Source organism: Atractosteus spatula, chromosome 6 (genome assembly GCF_055471065.1).
Source record: "Atractosteus spatula isolate fAtrSpa1 chromosome 6, fAtrSpa1.hap1, whole genome shotgun sequence".
In the NCBI taxonomy this organism is placed as follows: Eukaryota; Metazoa; Chordata; class Actinopteri; order Semionotiformes; family Lepisosteidae; genus Atractosteus; species Atractosteus spatula.
This window is the reverse complement of record NC_142711.1, coordinates 3,453,989-3,473,731: the sequence shown is the minus strand read 5'-3', so window position 1 is coordinate 3,473,731 and position 19,743 is coordinate 3,453,989. Positions and strand designations below refer to the sequence as shown.

Below are 19,743 nucleotides of genomic sequence, written 5' to 3'. Positions count from 1 at the left end.
TTTTTAGTCCTTGTTTTTTTCCCCATTAATAAATTAAAATCAATCAGTCCGTCGGAGCATAAGTAAAGGTGCGGTGCTAAGCTTCACCGGGCGAGTTTTTTTTATTAAGAGCACGTTAGCAGAGGCTTGTATCAGTTTTGCGTTTTGCAGAGCGTGGTACAAGGACGGCACCCTCTTTTGTTCAGACCTGACCATCTTCAGAAATCTCAGCCCCCCGCCAGTGGGATTTATAAATAATGTAATTTTAGAGGAAGTTTAGTGCCAGTGTGAAGTGGCCTGCAGACTCAGCCGACAGCTGTTTCAGTCTTTATCATTATTGATGCTGGCTCCAGCTCTCTCATTACCACACATGATCATGCTGCAGGGTGCAGTGATCACAATTCTAGGCCAGTCGGTTCTAAAGAAAAGGCAATCTGCTCAATAGATAACATAAAAGAGTCTTTGTCTCTGACTTAGTAAACAAGGCTGCTCACGTGTATGTATATTATCGATCGTCAAAGGCTGGTGGGGTAGAATGCTTTTTTTTTCTTAATGAAGAAAAACAAATCCCAGAATATTTAGGTCATGGATCATCGGCGGTGCATCATCACTAACATTTCTGATTAATTTGAATGTTTATCTGTGCGGAGATCTGAACCCTCTGTTTCTGTCAGCCCAGCCCGTGAGGCTGATGTACCTTACTGCGCTGCCCGAGCTGTGATGTGGTTTGCAAAGGCTGCATCGAAACGGCCCTGTAATTTACATTGCGGTTAATGTCACTGTTGTTACAAGACCGAATTTATCAGCTGTTGCAAAATGTATTGCAGCGCTGCTGTAGACAGAGCGGTTTCTGCGTGGCGAACTGTGTCATCTTGTACAGACTCACAGCGCCTGGGACTTATTCAGCATTCAGGCTTGTGGCTCGGTGCGCACCCAGATGAAAAAAAAAATTGGGAGGGTTTGGAGGTTTTTACCTATATATCTATTTCCTGTTCTTGACTATCTAGTGACGTGTGAAGTTACCAGAAGTCTTAGTGTGCCCTTGAGATATGCAGTTTGAAGATCTGTGAAGATTGAAGATGAATACATATTACTGTACATACAAATTTTAACTTCCGCCTCTTAGCTACAATATAGCTACAATATAGACGACGACAGTAATCGTGGCACACAGATCTGTGGCATGATCACCGCATGCTGTGCCACCTTGTGCTTTCGCCTGTTAAAAGGATCATTTTGCACGGCTTTGCCTTCTGCCACAGGTGTGCTGAGGCCTGTTCTGTAAAGTGTCTGCTCTTAATCTCTCTCACCTGGGGAGCACACGGGTCATTAAGGCTCTGTGCGGAGGAAGCAACAGTGTGATTTGTTTTTGTAAATAATTGGATGAGGCCGGTTATGATGCTTTTCACAAGGGATTCAGCCGCACAAGTTAGGCGCAGAATTGCCTCGCTGAAGCGCAGAGCTGTGGACAGTTGTCACTACTGATGCCGCCGCTGCTGAAGATGGGGAAGCTGGCGCAGAATGAGGCGCGCGCTCGCGCGCGTGTGTGTGTGTGTGTAGTACTGTAACATGTCTGGAAGCAGAGGGATGCTTTGCGTGGCGACGCTCGGGAGGAGTGGAGCCGACTGTAGAGGTTTCCATGGGAACGGAGCTGCAGCTGAAATCAGCTGGGGTCAGCGCGAGGGGCCTGCGCAGGCAGCGGACGCGATACAGGGAACCACGCCACCTGCAGCCCGTCACAGGGACCCGCACGCAGCCGTGGGGAGGAGTGACAGGCGCTGCCCTGACGCTGGAGTTCAGCCTGCGAGCCAACAGGAGGACAAGCCAGGTGTTTTATGTGTAGGAGGTATTTCAGTTTTGAGAATCAGAAAGCTAGGAAGCCCCTTGCCTTCATGTTTTCTTTTCCAAAACCCGGAAATCGTGATCGGTTTAGCTAAAATGTCATACAAGAGCAGCAGTAATTTAGGCCAGTACAACCACTGGTCTTGTTACTTGCTAGTGCGGAGGCACCTCTGTGTGCTCTCTCACAGTCGACATGCTGCTTCAGTGCAGGATACATCTGAGCTCACATGTCAGTTTGCAGCATCCCATGTTCGACCGCTTTGTGAGGGAGAAGAGCTCAGACACGCTCGTCAGTGATAGAGCAGGTTCCTCATCCAGGTGAACAAAGCTGTGGGAGTGAAGGACACTCTTTCGGTGCCTTGTCTTCGGATCCCTTGCTTGCTCTTTCTGTACCACTGGCGTTGGGATTAAACTTGGTCTGCTGTGTGATAGCTTGGCTTTCCACTGTGAAAGCCTGCTCTGCGGGCAGTGCTCATTTTTTTATTGCATGTCTAGGCTGAAACAAAGAGTATCGTCCCAGGTTGTGGCACAGAGAGTTAAAGGCGCTTTTCCCATATTCGTGTCTGAGGCACATAGCGTCGATATCTGAATGGACTGGAGGTGTTCCACCCAGTCTGCTTTCATGGGGTGAAATCCTGGTCGTTCAAGATTTTCACCGTTGCTGTCTCCTGCCTCTGTGAAATGGATCAGATGGCATTTGGGGGAAGGTTGATTGTATGAATGTAGTATCTTTCTAATCGGCGATATTCACTCTGTCCATCTCGCACTGTCTAGCAGTCTGTTCAGTGTGAGTTGGCCTCAGTTAGACAACATGAAGGTGAAACTATATTCAAGTGTCATTTTCTTACAGAACAATAACATGGGTTAGGCAGGGCAGTGATCTTGCAGTCTCTCCACAGCTCTTGCTTATTGATAATGTCTACTTCTAGGGTTGATATGGGTTGATATGGTAAAACGCAATTGACAATCAGTTGTGTAGGCAGTCCTTTTTCCCCTTGCTTCTCTGCGAGATCACATGACCTGGGGACCAAAGATCTGTAGAACTTGGGGATAAGATTTGTAAATAATTTTAGAGTTTTAAGCATTTAGTGTCTGTTTCACGGAAAAGCCTCTTCTGCTATTTCTTGCAGAAGGTCAGTTTTACGGGTGAGTTGTAAGACATAAAGGATTTTGCTGCCTGGTTTTGCATTTTCTATAGTGCAGACTGCAGATTTAATGTGGAGATAAAAATTAATTTTAAAAATTAAAATCAGAAATATTCATCAGAACGAAGGTAAAGATTTTGGCTTATAATTATTCTTTTTAAAAATGTTAGCATTAGAAAGATCAAAAGATACAATTGTATTAGTACATGACTAATACAAGTACCGATGTCTAAGTCAGAATCTTTGAAAAACTTCATTCTAATTTATAGGTGGTGTGATGTTCACACCAGTATTAGGAAGAAATTATTTTTGAAAATTTGATGCAGCAATAAAGCAACAACCTAAGTGTGATTTTAAAATAGCTCGTTTCTCAGAATAGATCTCAGACCTAGAACAGTGTTCTTCCAAAAGACTGCTTAATGTAATTTTTGAACTATTTATTCCTTAAATTGAAAAAGACCAGGTACTTGTGTTTATAAAGTTTTGGTTTGTATAATCAGTTTTTTTTAGGAGAATGTCCATTTTCAAGGTTATATTTAGAAAACTCCCTGTAGCTGTGTATGAATATATCATTTTTAAGGTTAGTTCTTAAATCTGTTTAATGTATCTGTCAGGATGTAAAACTGTACATCCTTCCTCATATAAACCCGGTATCTCCTGATTCATTACTGCTAGGGATAAAAAAGTGTCCTACTGTAGTGATAAGTGTCTGAATTACATCTCGGAGTGTAAATCCTGATGCGTTTTTCTGTGACTTCTGGGTACATACTGAAGCGCAGGAAGCTTCACGTTATGAAAGAAGTTGGAGACAAGGAAACTACCGAGTTTTTGTGATGAGGTTACTGGTGCAGTAACTGGTGCTTAAGACACCCCTAAATGTGCAGTGTGACTGTTCATCTTTAATCGAATCAGGGGTTTGCTCGTCTGTGGCAGCGGTGGTAACTGTTTTAGGTCCCGTGTTGCTCAGTTAATATAAAACATACTTTGGACGAAGGCAGGCCCAACTCTGCCTTCACCCTTGGATATGTGGCATAGTGCAGGGATTCAGTCTTTAACACTGTTGAATTAAACAGAATCAGGTCTATGGGAATACTGTAAGTCTCTGTTTTTCTACTGTTTTTGACAGATTTTGTAACTAAGCCCTTGAATTGTTTTTTAAGTAATTAAGATTGGTTTTGCTCAGTGATTGTTTTACAAAGAAATTAGAATATACTTAAAGATAATAGCCATGTTTTATGCCCTTCTGGTTTAGTTTATGTCACTTTTGTATGCCTTTGAAAAAATACAACATGGTTGTAATAAAATATAAACACTGACAAACCTCCAAAACCCGAGAAAAACTGAGATATTTTTTGTACTCCTCATGGTTATAGCAGGATTACAGAATGCAAACCACACTGAGAAGTTCATTTTTTTTAAATATGTATTTAACATTTATTCAAAGGCAAATCAATTAAAAGTAATAGAACAGAAATCTAAACTATCTCCATTTAAAAAGTCTTTTTTCTTTGCTTTTTTCTTGCTTTTAGCTTGTGTTTGTAATAAACTGCTATGGTGTGTGGAAGCTGAGCTTTAACAAGTAACCGGGACATTAAGCACCGCAAAGCCATTCAAAATATGGAAACTATTGATCAGTGTGTCCCCCTTTGCTAATTAAAGAATGTCCACTATTTGTTAAAAGTCAACACAATTATCAAATGAGCCCATGATTTAGTATGAACTGTCATTGGCTCCAAGGTTGTCTGTGCTCTGTTTTCTTTGCAAAACAATGAAGATGCTGTAGTTGGCCCCTGGAAAGGGCTGGTTTGCTGGACTTGGGGATTTCTTTCTCATCACTGTTGGAACCTTTAACACTTCTGGTATCGAATTCACGCTGTTTTGCTGGATTTTCAAGTTGTGCTGTAACTTCCATGTGTGCTTCTGGACGTAACGGTATTTCTTACTGATAACCGCATCCTAAAAATAATGGAACATGCCATAACTGACTTTGTAAGCCTCCTGATGAGTCAGTCTTCTTCGCCTGGATTTTAAATCTGTCCTTTGAAAAACTACTGTTAAACAATCTCCACCCTCTTTTAGCTAATTTAATACTGTTTGGCTGTTTGAGGGAAACATTGCCAGTTTTGCTAATTCAATTACAGTGATTGTTTTAAGAATGATAATGCTGAAACTGTCATAAAATGTGTTCTGTAATGCAGCTGGTTCCTGCGTTTTGCTGGTGTAACCAGTCGGCAACGAAATATTTTTTTTACAAACCGAACTCTCAAGCTCTTGTTTTACCACTTTGAAAAGGAACGCAAGCTTTAGTTCTCATCTCGGCCTCTTCAGATGTGTGCTTAGAAGAGCAGTGTGGCGTTCAAGGGAATCTTCACATTTAGACCCACAACACTTTCATTATCCTTCTGGACTGAGTGACCGTGGTCATCTCTTCAGACTTACTTAACGCTGGGGGGGGATTGAAGTAACATGGGAGGTTTTTGGTACTTTGTATAATGTACTATGTATAATGGAAGCGAAGATAAGTGGTTAAAGCAAATACATTTAGGTCATATTTCTAACATTAATTCATTCAACCTCCAGACTTTGTTAAAAATTCATCAGCAACATCCATGATGTTCAGGCCGTCCAACATTTTTGGATAGACTTGATTCTGTGCATGTTAGAAAGCTAAATGTGCTATATTTGGATCTGCAGTGTGCTGCAAATAACACTTACAGCACAGTATAATTATAACTTAAGTTTATGCAGGGAAAATAAACTAAAAATACACAGTACTGTTTAACATGACTGGACAGTGTGGGCACTGTTTGCTTTGAATTACTGTGATGAATTGATTTGCTCTGGACTTGTCCTGGATGCATTTACTCTGCTTCCTTTTCAAATGCCTTCAATGCACCAAACATTTAGCAGTCAGCAGCAGAAAGCCCCCCTCTACACTAGAACGGTGAGACTGGTCATGTCAACTGAAATGGGAAGTGGTGTTCTTTAGCTCTAACCAGCACACAGCGCTTACCAAGACTGGTGAGTCAAACCAAAGCTTAAACATAACAAGACAGGCCAGGCCAGGGTAACTCACGCGGACAGTGGGGAGCAGCTCGGCTTTCTGGGGTGCCGACGAGACTGAGGACGCTCAGGGAGACTGGTCGCTGCCTCGGAGCCCTGGAGGAAGAGCAGTGACTTTCACTCAAAGCAGTCTTCTGCTGTGAGTCTCTCAGGCAGTCCGACAAGGGTCGTGTCCCCCTGACCCCAGTATCTTAGCAGTTTTGCGGTAGCAACGGGAACCTGGGGAGAACTTAGGGTAGACGATACTGACGTGCAGCAGGTCCTTTCTTTCCGGCCTGTTTCACCATCGCCTGAGAGTGTGTGGTGTTAGGTTCTGCGCCACAAAGTGTGAGGTTGCCACTGCTGAGTTCGCTGCTGTCTTGAAGGGGGCCTGATCGCAGGTTTTACATCCTTCACTATCTGTCCGCTACCTGTGACGCTGAGCCCCTGCATGATTGTATGTTGACCTGTTAAGTGTGGTCGCCCAGAGGGCAGAATATTTAGGAGGCCATGCTGTAACAAAAAAATACCTTCTAGAAGTTCTTATGGGTCTGCTGGTAGAGTGATCCTGCTCATATTTCTGTTACCCTGCTTGAAATCCCAGAAAGCAGGCAGAATGGGAATACGGCACAGATGGAGTTGTTGTGGCGGCGTTGTACTTTTCCAAGAATCTGCTTTTGTGTGGTTGATTGGATTTATCCCTGGTTCAATCATTCTGTCATTCATTTAAAAGACTGTTTTAATCACACTAAGGCAAGCTTCTTGAAAAATGTATGCACAGTGGTGTACGGGATTTTACATGTGCGTGCAGCAGGTGTGTCACCTGAGGCAAGCTGACAGCCAACAGGAATTCAGATTGTTGTGTGGTCAAGACTGTCCAGTAATGCAGTCATGAATTTAGCCCAATTGAAAATTGAAATCAGAGCTACAGTTGATTTTATCACCTTTCTGAGTAAAAATCATTTCTGTTTCTGTTCTTTGCTTCTTTCTAAAACACTTTAAATCTATTTGCAGATGGAATAGTGGTGATGCTCCTGATTGTTGAAGGACTTGACAAGATACTGTACTTGTCCCTGCAGTCATTGTTCAGGTTAATTTGGAAAGGAACATGCTTCAAAACTGAAGTAACAAAAACGTCTTCCACTTGTTGTTATACCAAGAGCTTAACTTTGGGAAATTATAGAAGCCACACACACACTGGCTTCATGTATTTTAAGTGTTTTGCAATGGGAACTAACAAATGAATGTCTTGAACGAAAGCAATGTCTTTATGTGGTATTGTGGGAGCAATAAGTGAATTAACTGTTCCCACTGGTCTTGCCTGCCGTACCTGATTTGCTGTTGTAGTGTTAGTTTGGCTACACCAAAAGCAAAGTCTTGTTTTATACTCTTTAGCGGTACTCAGCCAGAAGCCAGGTCACCCCACAAAAGACAGAAGCAGAGTAGCGAGACAGCAGTCTCTTCCCTGAAATGGTACACAGCAGGTTTCTGTCTGAAGCATACTCTCACCCTTACTATTTCATTACACAGTCTGTCCCATAGTTTTCCTGCGTTTCTTTTCTGTCAGTGAGAGTTAAAACATATGGTACTTATTCATCTTGCATAGTGTTAATTTTACAACCCATTTTTTTTTAAATAGACAAAACAAACTCCTCCAGTTACCAAAAAGTGAATGTCTTTTAGTAACTCTGGAATTAGTATCCTGAAAGATGTGGGTCTTGGGGCCGCTTTCCAAATTTTTGTGTTGTTTTTCCAACACATAAAATAAAACTTTTAAAGAAAGTTGGGATTACAACTAAAAAAAGTAAAAATAGTCAAAATAGGCACAAAAGGAAAAGTTTTAGGAATGTATCCCTTGGTCACCTGAAGTGTGTGTGTAGTATTAGGACTCTTACAGAATTGAAGAATTGTCGTTCACTACATCCCCTCTTGTTATTCTCACTTCTACTCGGTTGTCATTGTCGCTGTAATCTTGAGAAATAACAAATACTGCGATAGCCATTTTTTTATCTGACTTTCCTGCAACTACACTGTGTGAAGTGTGATTCACAGAAAACATGTTCGTGGCTGTAATAAAGTATTGGTCATGGAAGAGCTCCAGCTGTGGTGATGTGCCCATGACTTCTTTTTTCTTAATAAAGAACTTTGTTTGCTGTTCCAAGTTCACTCTGTCTGCAGTCCTTCCCAGCCCCTGACTTTCAGTTTAGCAATCCCCCACACATAACATCCCTCATCGTCCAGAAAAGTCACATGGGAAAGTTTGTTCTTGGACAGGAACTTCTTGGTATTTGCTCCTTGTTAATGTAACTTGGCCGATAGCTTTATTGAAATAACTACATTTAACTCACGACACTGAAGCACAGTTTTGTAGATCTTCATCTGAGATTGCAGTTTTGGACTAGAACAGCAGCTGAAGTATCACAAAATGTCCCGTAGCTTTCTCAGCATTCACATTTCTCACCGCCTTGTCCTGGCTACTTCCTGTCGACTTGCTGCATTGCTGTTATTTGCATTTGTGTAACGTCTTGAACTCGGCTCAACTCAATCCTCAGCTTCCCCACTTGTGACTGTCTCTCTCCAGACACTGGGCAGGTTTCAGAACACCTTGTTTTCACGAGTTTCGGTCGAAGATGTACGAACCTTATTTTAGACATCGCTCTTAATTTATAATAGCCTCATTAAGTTGTACTTAAAATGTTTTTTTTGCCACTTGTAACTTTAAGCTTTTCTTTTCACACACCTCACAGGTTGCAAATTTAAAAAAATAAATAGCCATTTTTTAGGCCATTTAAGCTCTTCTTTTTTCTTTTTTTGAGCTCTTCCTTTTTTTGTGCTGCCACTTGAAAAGTTTTCGTGTCGGGATGCAAGTACAGGTGACGAATCTGTAATGGCAGAAAACCGTGACGTCTGATCGATTCTAGAAGTGGTGGACCTGTTTGGCAGAGCGTAACGTTTCGTATATGACAAAGAGAGGAAAAAGAATTCAGCGTTGTAGAAGACTATAGCAGGGGTTATGGAAGATGTGTGCTGTCCACGACCGTGGCGGAGATTATCCCACACAGTGGCCGTGTCCAGGGGGCTAGACGAGCAGGCCGGAGCCCGAGCTGTGCTGAATCCACCTGTGGACAGAGACTGTTCCCCCTGGTGGCAGAGAGGAGCTCCTCTGGGATTTCCCAGTTCATCATCTGAAGAAAGAGAAGAGTGCTGTCTGGGTGAGAGGACGGTCGAAGGATGTGCGGTCTTCGGCAAGATTCGGGAATCGGCTGACGCTGGAATCGAGTGATCCAAGCTGGGTAAAACGCAGCGTCATAAGCAGCACTTCTCAAGTGGTTAAAAAAGGCCTGATGGACTTCACCACAGCCTCACCAACAAAACTCTACACACATGTGCTTACAGTTTCTTTTACCCATGGCTCTGTTGACACCAGCACCTCTCCTGCTGATGCACAGTACGTTACAGTGTCTGCTGTTCATAACACAGTTTTGAGAAGATCGGGTTCATGCTAACGCCTCTGTGGAAGCAGTTATTATTTTACCTATCGGTCCCCAGGTGAAACACGATCTCTTCCCTGCCTAGCAGATACATCAGTCTTCTTCCCTATTTCTGGACTGGCCCAGCTTCCTCACCTGTGCAGGCTGTGTCAGCGCCCAGGCTGCTGGCCTCTGGGACAGAATTCAGGGGGAAGAAGAAAAGCTCTGGAACAAAACAAACTGTTCAGCTCCACATTTCCTTGACTGATGTGGTGTCAGCTCAGCAGGGCATATGGTCGACCGGCAGTGTTACAAAGTAACGGCTGCGTGAATTTGCCAGTCTGAGGTTTTTCTGATTAGCTCAGCGTTAATGGTGCTGATAAGCTAAGCAGCTCGAGACCGGGCAGGCTCTGTGTGCTGCCGCGCCAGTATCTGGAGTTCAGCTTACTTTACAACACCTCCAGATAGCAGGGGCTTGGACTTCGGAACAACAGACTGTCATCTCATTTTAAAACAGAACAAGCTCACCAAGTGCAGATCCCAGACATGAATCAGCCTGGAATACCTTCTATACAGACCTGTTTAGTTTAATGGGCTGGCAGCCGGCCACAGGTCCACATCACTTTCTCATAGTGGCCTTTCTCGCCGAGATCAGTCAGACCCTGAAAGGTGGAGAGGTAAAGGAGCACCAGACGCCGGGCTGGCTGGAACATTTTTATGGCCAGATTAATACAATGCATCATGCTCGTGTTGCTGGTTTTTCAGTGAAGCCGTGCCTAACGTCCAGTGGGTAGGATTCCCAGGCCGGGATAATGAAATGTGAGCCAACCGTGCCGGAGCCACACTGCTGAACCGTCCCCAACAGTGCAGAGCGGAGAAATAAACCGTGAGATTGTTCGTGTGCAATACAGACGGCTAGAATTCAGGAGCAGCCTAGTCAGGCCGCGAGATGATGAGGAGCAGTTCTTATGTAATTGCTTAGTTGGGGCTATGTAATATTCATTGTGCTTGCCTGCCCTCTGCTGGTGTGATGTTAGAAAGCATTTAATAATGCCAGTGAACCAACATTATGGAATAATAATAATAATCACTTATATAGCGCTTTTCTGGACACTCCACTCAAAGCGCTTTACAGGTCATGGGGATCCCCTCCACCCCCACCAGTGTGCAGCCTCACCTGGATGATGCTCCAGTCCTCTCACACACACCAGCTCTCAGTGGGGAGGAGAGCAGAGTGATGAAGCCAGTTCAGAGAGGGGGATTATTAGGAGGCCATGATTGGTAAGGGCCAATGGGAAATCTGGCCAGGACACTAGGGTAACACCCCTACTCTTTTCGAGAAACGCCCTGAGATTTTAAGTGACCACAGAGAGTCAGGACCTCGGTTTTATGTCTCATCAGAAGGACGGTGCCTGTTTACAGTATAGTGTCCCCGTCCCTATACTGGGACATTAGGACCCACACAGACTGCAGGGTGAGAGCCCCTACTGGTCTCACTAACAACTCTTCCGATTAAAATGTAATTTCTCACGTACCTGCTAGTAGCTGCTGTTTCTCGATGCAGCCCACGGTCTCTTAGACTCCAGGCGCTCGTCCTGTTCTCGCTCAGGACGTGGATGAGCTGCGCACAGCCCTGATCCCTGTGAACTCGTGGAGAGCTGGAGAGCTGGCAGGCGGCGTGGCCCGCGTGCCGCAAGAAGACAGGAAGGACGCGCCGTGCGCTGCACCCGGCGGGCGTGTGGGGCAGGAGGAAGGGCCGGCCTGCAGCACCAGATCCCTTTCTGTGTGTAGAAGCACACACGGGCGGCGCAAGGTGGTGGTGGTGGAAGCACCATGGTCCGCGTTCGCTGCGTCTGCATCTCGCCACATGACGACCCAGCTGAAGAGCGCAGAACTGTGCTGCTCATAAGAGGAGGCCCGAGCCGCCCTCCACTGCGCCCCAGACCCGAGGCCGGAGTCTTCTGCCGGTTTTCTGCGCACCTCAGTCCTGCTGTTTGCTGATATGCTTGCGAACGGCGGCACATTTACTCTCCCAGGCTGCTGGCCGAGACGTACTGGCACTGCTGCTCACCAGCATACAGGCGTGTGTAGGTTATCGCAGTCTGAAGAGGGGCATTCTAAAATAATGATGGTCAGTAACAACAAAAGGCTGTTTCACACGCAGTGACTGGATTGTATTAATTAGGGAGGTATGTCACTGTAAAATAAACACAGTCCAGGACACTTTGGATTCATAATATGGAGTGCTATAAAACCAGTGTTACTGTGTGTTGTTTAAAACCTGAGCTGTATTTTCTACAGGTGACTAGTGTTTTGTAGGTCACAATGGTTAATGTTTCGCAGAATGTAGTGGTTAGAGTTTTCAGAATCATTTTAACTCTCCTGTGAGGAGTTCCTCTGTTTCATACAGGGTATAGACTGTAAAATACAGAGTTTCTGGGCAGCGTATCCTACTTAAAAGATTTGTAAACCTGCTGTTCAATTTTATAAAGTCCTGACATATATATTCAAAGCCAGAACTTTATCTCCACTGCTGTATATGTAGCCAGAACTGCAGTTTGTTTGTTTCAAACACCTCTCTGGTGCCCCATGTCTTAGGGAATGTTTGGACCCCTGTGTTCTTTAGGCAAAGCTCAAATCGGAGTGTTACTAATTATGCTCAAGTGATGTTATCAAGCAGAAATAAATCTGATATGTTGATGTGATGTACTTTGTTTAAGAGCCTCCTTTATGCTGGGGTTAAAGATTTCAAGTAAAAGGAGAGTCTTAAACGTTAATGAGCAGATATGATGAGCTCATTTTTCGGTGTTGTTGTTTTTACTGCATTATCATTATTTGAGAGCTAGCCGACTCTTTCCATGTCTTTGAAATATGTACTATATTGGCCTCAAGGACCATTGCTGGAGAATGCTGTGATTGTGATGGACCTCAGCGATCAGGGGCTTTTTTAAGGCCCATTTAACGGATTTCCTGTACAAGCTCTTTGTTCTCTGTCTTATTTTTGTTATTTTGTTCCTGAAACTATCCTGAAAGTTTGAAAATAAATTAATAATTTATATGAATGAAGAGCAAGTGTGCGAAGATTCTCTGTGTTCAGGACAAACGCTATTTCGGAGAATTGTCCTGCTCTTTCAGTAGTTCATGGGTGCAAGAGAGAGGAAGTCCTCTTGCTTTCTGAATTCATAGGCTCTACAGGCACACCTTGTGCTTATATGACTGTCATTGAAAGATTTGTTTTAAAAATGTCTTGTTTTCTTTGCCTTCTGCAGCTTTTTGGACAGAATTGACTCAGTAAGACAGAATGACTACACACCAACAGATCAGGTAACTAATAAAACTAAATAAAAACGTTTTTTACGTGTATATATACTGTATTCTATACAGGCCATAAAATACTATGAGGTCCTCTTAATTATGCAGCAAACCCTTGGCACTTTTTTTGTTGCCAATATGAGTTTAAAATAAGTGTCTCGGGAATGTTTTGCTGTATGAAATATTTTGTGAAGTGCATTTAAAACTGAGAACAGGAGGCCTTTCTGTACACCAAGGGTGGTGGGAGTCTGGAACAAGCCATCCTGTCATGCTGTTGAAACCGGTTACCTGGCTTCTTTAACTTAATAGCTGGATGAGATCCTGGGATCAATTAGCTACTGAAAGAATAAGCTAGATGGGCTGAATGGCCTCCTCTCATTGGGAACTGTCCTTATCTAGTTATGAGAGCGATGCTATGTAGCAGCATTGCCAACAGGTATACAGTAGTCGCAGTAATAGAAAAGGCTTGTGGACCTGTCAGTAGGTTGAAAGATGCCATAAGCCATGTGCGTTGTACACATCCCAGTCATGTAAACACAGTGCATTAATAAGAACCTAGTGCATCATGCACAGAGTGTTAATGAGGTCCTCATTCATCTTCACAACTGTCAATCATGGAGATGAGCCTAGGATCAGGAATGCCTGGATGTCACTGGAGTCTTAATGTCCACCGCCAGCTGTTTTACATCCGATAGTCTTGCTGTTAGGACAAGCAGCAGTTCTTTTGATTTGATTATCCTTGTCCTGGTAGCCCATGTCACCGAAACGAGACAGGTCTGGAACATTTCTCATCGTTTTCTGTAGGCTAGTTATTGCTAATGATTGAGCTAGGACTTGAAACAGGCCAGTTAACGACAAAGCCGTTCACAGATGTTGGCATACTGTGCCTTGTGGTGGCATAGGCTTTATTATGGACAAATCTTTAATATCACTATCGACTGGCATTTAAATATTGGCCAGCCAGCGGAGGATCAGAGGATGAGTAGAGGTACAGGGTTGTTAGTGCTCATTTTCAGTGTCCTGTTCAGTAGTCTGACCACTGTTAGGGGAGCCCTGGTACTCAGAGTCAGGGATGATAATAATAATACTTGATTTAACCAGATTCTCATTTACAATGGCAGACTGGCCTAGAAACTTGCTCCAGTGCTCCAAGAAAGAGAGAGAAAGCCGCTCAATTAGAACAAAAAACGCAGGCGTTCCTTCGGACACACTATGTTCAAGTGTTGGGTTGACCATCACGATCGCTGAAATTGAACCCAGCTGAACGCCTGTGGGAAAAGTTATCTTTCCAGGCCTGCAGCATCGTTGACCATCCGTCCTGAAAGCACCTGGGAGATGTCTGTGGCAGGGCACAGCGTTGTCACGTGTGTTACTAGGCATCAGCGGCCTCTGCGTGCGTTCATGGCGTCCGTTAACCTCACAGCCAGCAGGGGGCAGTGTGGTTATTTCCTCAGCTGATTGCATTGGTTCACTCAGTTTCTGCCCTGTGAGCCTTCATCAAGCCATGAAAGAACTTCTCCTCCAGATTGGAGTTTTTATTGGATCACAGTACGACAATGTCAGTACTGCCTAATAACAGATACTGTTCTGTTTCCTCAAAATGAGCCCGTTCTCTGCTGAAAGATTTTTTCAGTAGAAAGTATTTCAATTTCTAATAAAAGAGAGTCTTCATTTTGATTTTTACTGAAGTCATTAAATCTTAATATATTACAAATCACTAATTGCAATCTAATTTGATAGTAACTACAAAACTGAATGTTCGGTCTGTGTTTTTCTTTTAATTACTTTTTATTTAACAAAAACTTTTCAAACTTCTGATTTTTTTCTATTTTTTTTTATCCTGTACTCTAGGACTTGCTTCGATGCAGAGTTTTGACATCAGGGATTTTTGAAACACGATTTCAAGTAGACAAAGTTAATTTCCAGTAAGTACATTGGTTTTGTCAGAATGTTTTCACCACAGGTTGTTAACCAGAGTAGGATTCAACACTTTAAGAGATTGTTGGAGTCTAATGACCTGTACAGGGGCGCATTAATCATCTGGCTTGATCTTATTAGTGTTTGCAACACTATTTTTATGTCACTTCAGATTGTAAGAAGCAGTCTTACTGGCTTTTCAGTTCAGCTAAACAACCAAAAGAGGCTTTATGTATCCTGAAACGTCACTAGAAGTGTTTTAGTCTGCAGGAAGTAAATTTATCATCAGGGTTACACTGCTGTGTGGGTGATATTTGTTTTTGTGTTTTAGCACAGCCTGACCCATGCACGTGGTTTCCCTTGTTCTTTGCCATAGATACCATGTGCCTGGAGCAAAACATTTCAGTCATTTAGTACTAAATCTGTCTTGTTTTTTTTCTGTTAAATAGATTGGCTGCTTTTAATAAATTTTATTTGTAGGTTTAAAAATTCAGTGACTAAAAGACCATAGTAGTTAGGTGTTTGTACTATGACTGCAGGAGAGAAAAGTTCTTTGTCTTTTTAACTTTCCCAATGTGGTTCGACAGAATTTCTGCCTCTGACCAGCTAGCTCCTCCTGCAGCCCCTGGTGACTATGATTGAGGATCACTGCAGAGGAGCTGTAACCACACAGTTTCTCCACTAGGGGGAACCAAAGCCTTTCTGCTCACAGCAATTTAAGGAAAAGAGGGAGCCAAGGTGTTCCTCCCTACAGCACACTTTTGAGACTTTTGTGTTCCTTCTTATAGATCCTTTATAGAGCCCTTGCTTAAAATTATGGTGTTTTAAATTGATAATGCTTCAGATGCTTCCAGAAATTAATTTGAAATATAATTCCAAATTAACAGAGCAGCAATATCTTTGATGAAATGATGAGGTGAATTAAAATAAAATAATAATAATTTTAATTTTTTTAATGCCTTTTTCACCCTGACATTCTTTGCAGAGATTTTTAAATGAATTCTGTAATTTCTGTGATATTATTTTGTTATTTGTATTTAGCAATTGTCTTATTTCTGTGTTGATTGTGGTATATGATGATGATGATGATGATGATTGGATTGCGATTACTATACAGAGGTTTGAGAAGACAAAGCCTTTGGCTATTCAAAGTTATCTAATTCGGCATTAAATGTTTTGTTTCGTGCAGAATTCAAGTACAACGCTCCTAATAATATACGTACAATAGCCGCATATACAGAAACTGTACTGTACATACAGTGTCCTGTTGATCGCCAGCACTGCTGTAATTCCCTGCCTGTTCTTTCTTCACAGCATGTTTGACGTGGGCGGTCAAAGAGATGAAAGGAGAAAATGGATACAGTGCTTTAACGGTGAGTTGGGAAAGTCTGTGATGCGGTCAGGAAGAGTGTGGGTGTGCTGCCTTCAAGCATGTTCCACTCAGACTCTTCATACTCTTTCTTCTCGGGTGTGCTTATACTGTACAGATTACCAGATGAGTTTTCTGTATGGGTACGTGTTTTGGCACATGCGGTATATAGGTGCATCAACATTAATAACACTGGCTTCACCCTTGTAGAGGCTTAATGCTGCACTAATGACAGTGTTTACTCCTTTTGTACTGGCAGTGCCTGATGGCCTTGCACTGGTGCTGAGCCACGGTTCCCTCCCTAGCGCAGGCTCTCTCTTTAGGGTTGGTGTCCTTCCTCCGTATTCAGGTGCCTGAAAGTGGGTGTGGGGGCTCTGACAGCACCTTCGCACTGGCTTTCCATGACAGCCATCGGCCTGTTTGTTAGTCTAAGGGACCGGTCTCATCCCTTTACTCTTCAGCGCTGGCGGAAGAAAGGGCAAGGGGCCACAGCCGCCGGCTTGTCCTCCCAGAGCGGAGGTCTGACACCTCTGTGTAGTGAAGTGTGAGGTTCTCTCGTGCTCCAGTAGGGAGAGTGATTTGAACTGATGCTTTCACACACCACCTCTCAAACAGTCTTCAGATATGAGCCCAGCAGGGAAAGCTCAGGAGCCTGTTTAGAAGGAATTCCGCTAAGTAACTATAAAGTATCCCTTTTTTAAAAAAAAATTGCAATTGAAATATCAAATGAACAAATTTGTGTATCCTCAGAATCCAAAAGTAAGTTATAGTGTGTGCGTCGTTCCTTCTAGATGTCACGGCTATTATCTTCGTTGTGGCCAGCAGCAGCTACAACATGGTAATAAGGGAAGACAACAACACGAACAGGCTACGAGAGGCGCTGGATCTTTTCAGAAGTATCTGGAACAACAGGTGAGGCATCCCTTGTGCACCTGCGTGCCGGTGGGCAGGTAGAGCAGTAGTGTGGGTGACGTCATTGGAGCCGACGCTCGGGCCGGGATGGGCCGCTGGAGGAGCCGGGAGCCGGACCTCCTGCCTCCGGGGCTGTTTCAGCAGACCGCTGAGGGCCGGGCCGTGACATTACCGCCGTTTCTCTTCCTGCCTCGCGCAGGTCTCGGATCAGATTCGAGATTACACCTTGGGGGTTCGTTTGTAAGCAGTCGGTCGTACAAGAGAGCAGACCTGAGCCTCCTCTCTCTTTTCCTAGGTGGTTACGGACCATTTCAGTCATCTTGTTCCTGAATAAACAAGACATGCTTGCTGAGAAGGTATTAGCAGGGAAGTCCAAAATTGAAGACTACTTTCCTGAATACACGCGTTACACCATACCAAATGAAGGTAATGTTCTGTAAAGTCTTGGTCATAAGAAAGTGGTCGGCCCTTTTTACTATATCGAGTGAAATTTGAAATATAGCAGCTGGTGCTCTTTTAATTAGTCCGGACCCACCACTAAATTTTACAGACAGAAAAAAGACAAATTCTGTAGTCGGGTACTGCAGAACATTGGTGACCATCTTTCCAGTCCTTGTCCTCAAGTTTTCTGATCTTAAAAATGTTCATTCCACAGCTGTGACCACTGTCAGAAGATATATGAACTGAGGCATTTGGAAACTACAAGTACTTCACTGTCTTTTTAAAATGCTCTGCTGTGACTGTAAACACAGGCAGTGCGGTCATTTGATTAGGCAGTAGATAGGAATTTATAGCAAGGATGCCTAGGTGGGAATCTTTAATGAAGATCGGAGGTGTAAGTAAAAGACAATTCAATCCTCACCTCCCACAGTCTGAGCAACAGGCAGTCACCGTTATCAACTGGCAGAATCTGGGAATTATATATGAAATTGGACTTCATTGTTGTTATAATGAACTGTAAAATGTGCTTTTAGTGATAAGAATGCTATGATATTGACATATTTTTACAAACGTTGTGTCCCTAATACTAATTACTGAAATGATACATGTTTTGACAGTTTAGTAGTTTTCTTTATGTGAAAGAAATATGTAGTTTAAAAAAGCTGAACGCCTGTGATTCAGAATGGTCATTGGTCACCTCTTTCACACAGCACAGCAGTTTATACTGCTGAGTTACAACAGAAAAATAAAAGTCGCTCCTTAAAATGTGCATTCATCTCCTCTTCAAACAGCAACCCCCGAGCCTGGTGAAGACCCCAGAGTGACAAGGGCAAAGTTTTTCATCCGGGATGAGTTCCTTGTAAGTCCACCTCGAATTACTTACTATAGACCAGATAGATCTTCTCATTAACATTTCAGTTGGTGTTGTGGTTACGTATTGGCCAAACTACCAAGATGGAGACAATGTGAATATTAGACAAGATGCCGAAATTTATTTTATCTCAATAGCATGGACAGTGCTCTCTGTGCTTCCAAAGAAAAATAAAGCAAATTTGTTTGACAGGTTGGCAGAGTTACTGTGTCCCTGTGAAGAAATTATGCACAGTACCAGAAAATAAACCTTCATGACCTCCTAATTCTGTTTGTCCGAACTGCTCTGTTTAGACTGAAAACCCTTCAGAAGCACAACGCTCGTTGCAGCCTGTATTTCTTAGTAACACTAATACTGACCTGAGTCTGATAGCGCATCGCGGCACGGGTTCGATTCCAGCAGGGGGGAATTGGGCGCCTTCTGTTTCCGCCTCTTCTGTGTCAGCGTTTCCTCCAGGGGCTCCGGCCACCGGCCGCCTCCCAGAGACGCTCTCGCTGGGTTATAACTGGCATCTCGGAGCAGGTGGTGGGCTGTCCCATCCAGGGTGGGTTCTCCCGGCTCGGGCTTGTCCCAGCCCCGACCAGAACTCCGCCGCTTTCTGAAAGCGGACTGCTCCTCGGGGTCACGCCCGGCTGTGCGTTCCTCGCTGCCTTCCGGTTACCCGTTGAGACCAGCTTGACCACTCGCGCGCTAGTGCCAGGGTGGCCTTCCCACAGACGTGCCGGCTTGAATCGCAGTGTCATGGAGCCAGACTCCCAGGGGAAGAGACCGGGAATGTTGCTTGCAGGAATCCCGCAAGGGGGTGTTTGTCCAGGCATTCAAGATTCATCCATCCACCATCCCTCGGGTCCAGGCGACACCCTCGGTCATCTCCACTCTATTCGGCTGAATGTCGGGACACCGTAACTGTTGCTATCCTAGACAGTGGCCCTGTATTGTTAGCTTTCTAACTCGGCGTTATGGGGCTGAATGACTGGAGCGCATGCATCGTCACCCTGAGTGCTAGCATGGGCTGATGTTTTCTGAGGAATTCTGGTTTGTCATCCCACGGTTAGAGCACAGTGGTCACAACGGTGCTTGAAGCAGGAGAGGTTTGCCAGAGTCCGTGTCGGCGCGTTACGGAGGGCGTGGGGCATTTCATGCCAGGTTTAGGAGTCATCTTGTTGGTGGTGGTAATCTCGCTTCTGTAGGACTGTCAGCCACGTGTTGAAACTTCTGCTCCAGCAACACCGTCGTCAGCTGTAGCGCCTGATCTTTCAGGACTAGTAATGCTCGTCCCCATGCTGTCGGGGTCATCCAAGACTTTGTGTTTCTGTCTGGGCTTCAGTACATACTGACCCACTGTACCTCTGCATCTTAACCAGTTTGAATGCCTGTGTGTCATATTCTAACACAGCTGACAGTCTGTCGCTTTACAGGTTGAAAGCAAAAAACATTCCTGTG

At 44.0% G+C, this 19,743-nt stretch overlaps 1 protein-coding gene across 2 annotated transcripts in view; it reads left to right on the top strand.

Moving 5' to 3' along the window:
- LOC148831697 (guanine nucleotide-binding protein G(olf) subunit alpha) overlaps positions 1-19,743 on the top strand; it is a 136,518-nt gene that overhangs the window by 114,130 nt on the left and 2,645 nt on the right. For both annotated transcript variants that reach the window (XM_088918401.1, XM_088918402.1), the window contains exons 6-11: positions 12,748-12,802; positions 14,642-14,715; positions 16,022-16,080; positions 16,868-16,988; positions 17,284-17,414; positions 18,221-18,288. In XM_088918401.1, coding sequence (XP_088774527.1) covers positions 12,748-12,802; positions 14,642-14,715; positions 16,022-16,080; positions 16,868-16,988; positions 17,284-17,414; positions 18,221-18,288 — 508 coding nt within the window. The remainder of the gene's footprint in view (positions 1-12,747; positions 12,803-14,641; positions 14,716-16,021; positions 16,081-16,867; positions 16,989-17,283; positions 17,415-18,220; positions 18,289-19,743) is intronic.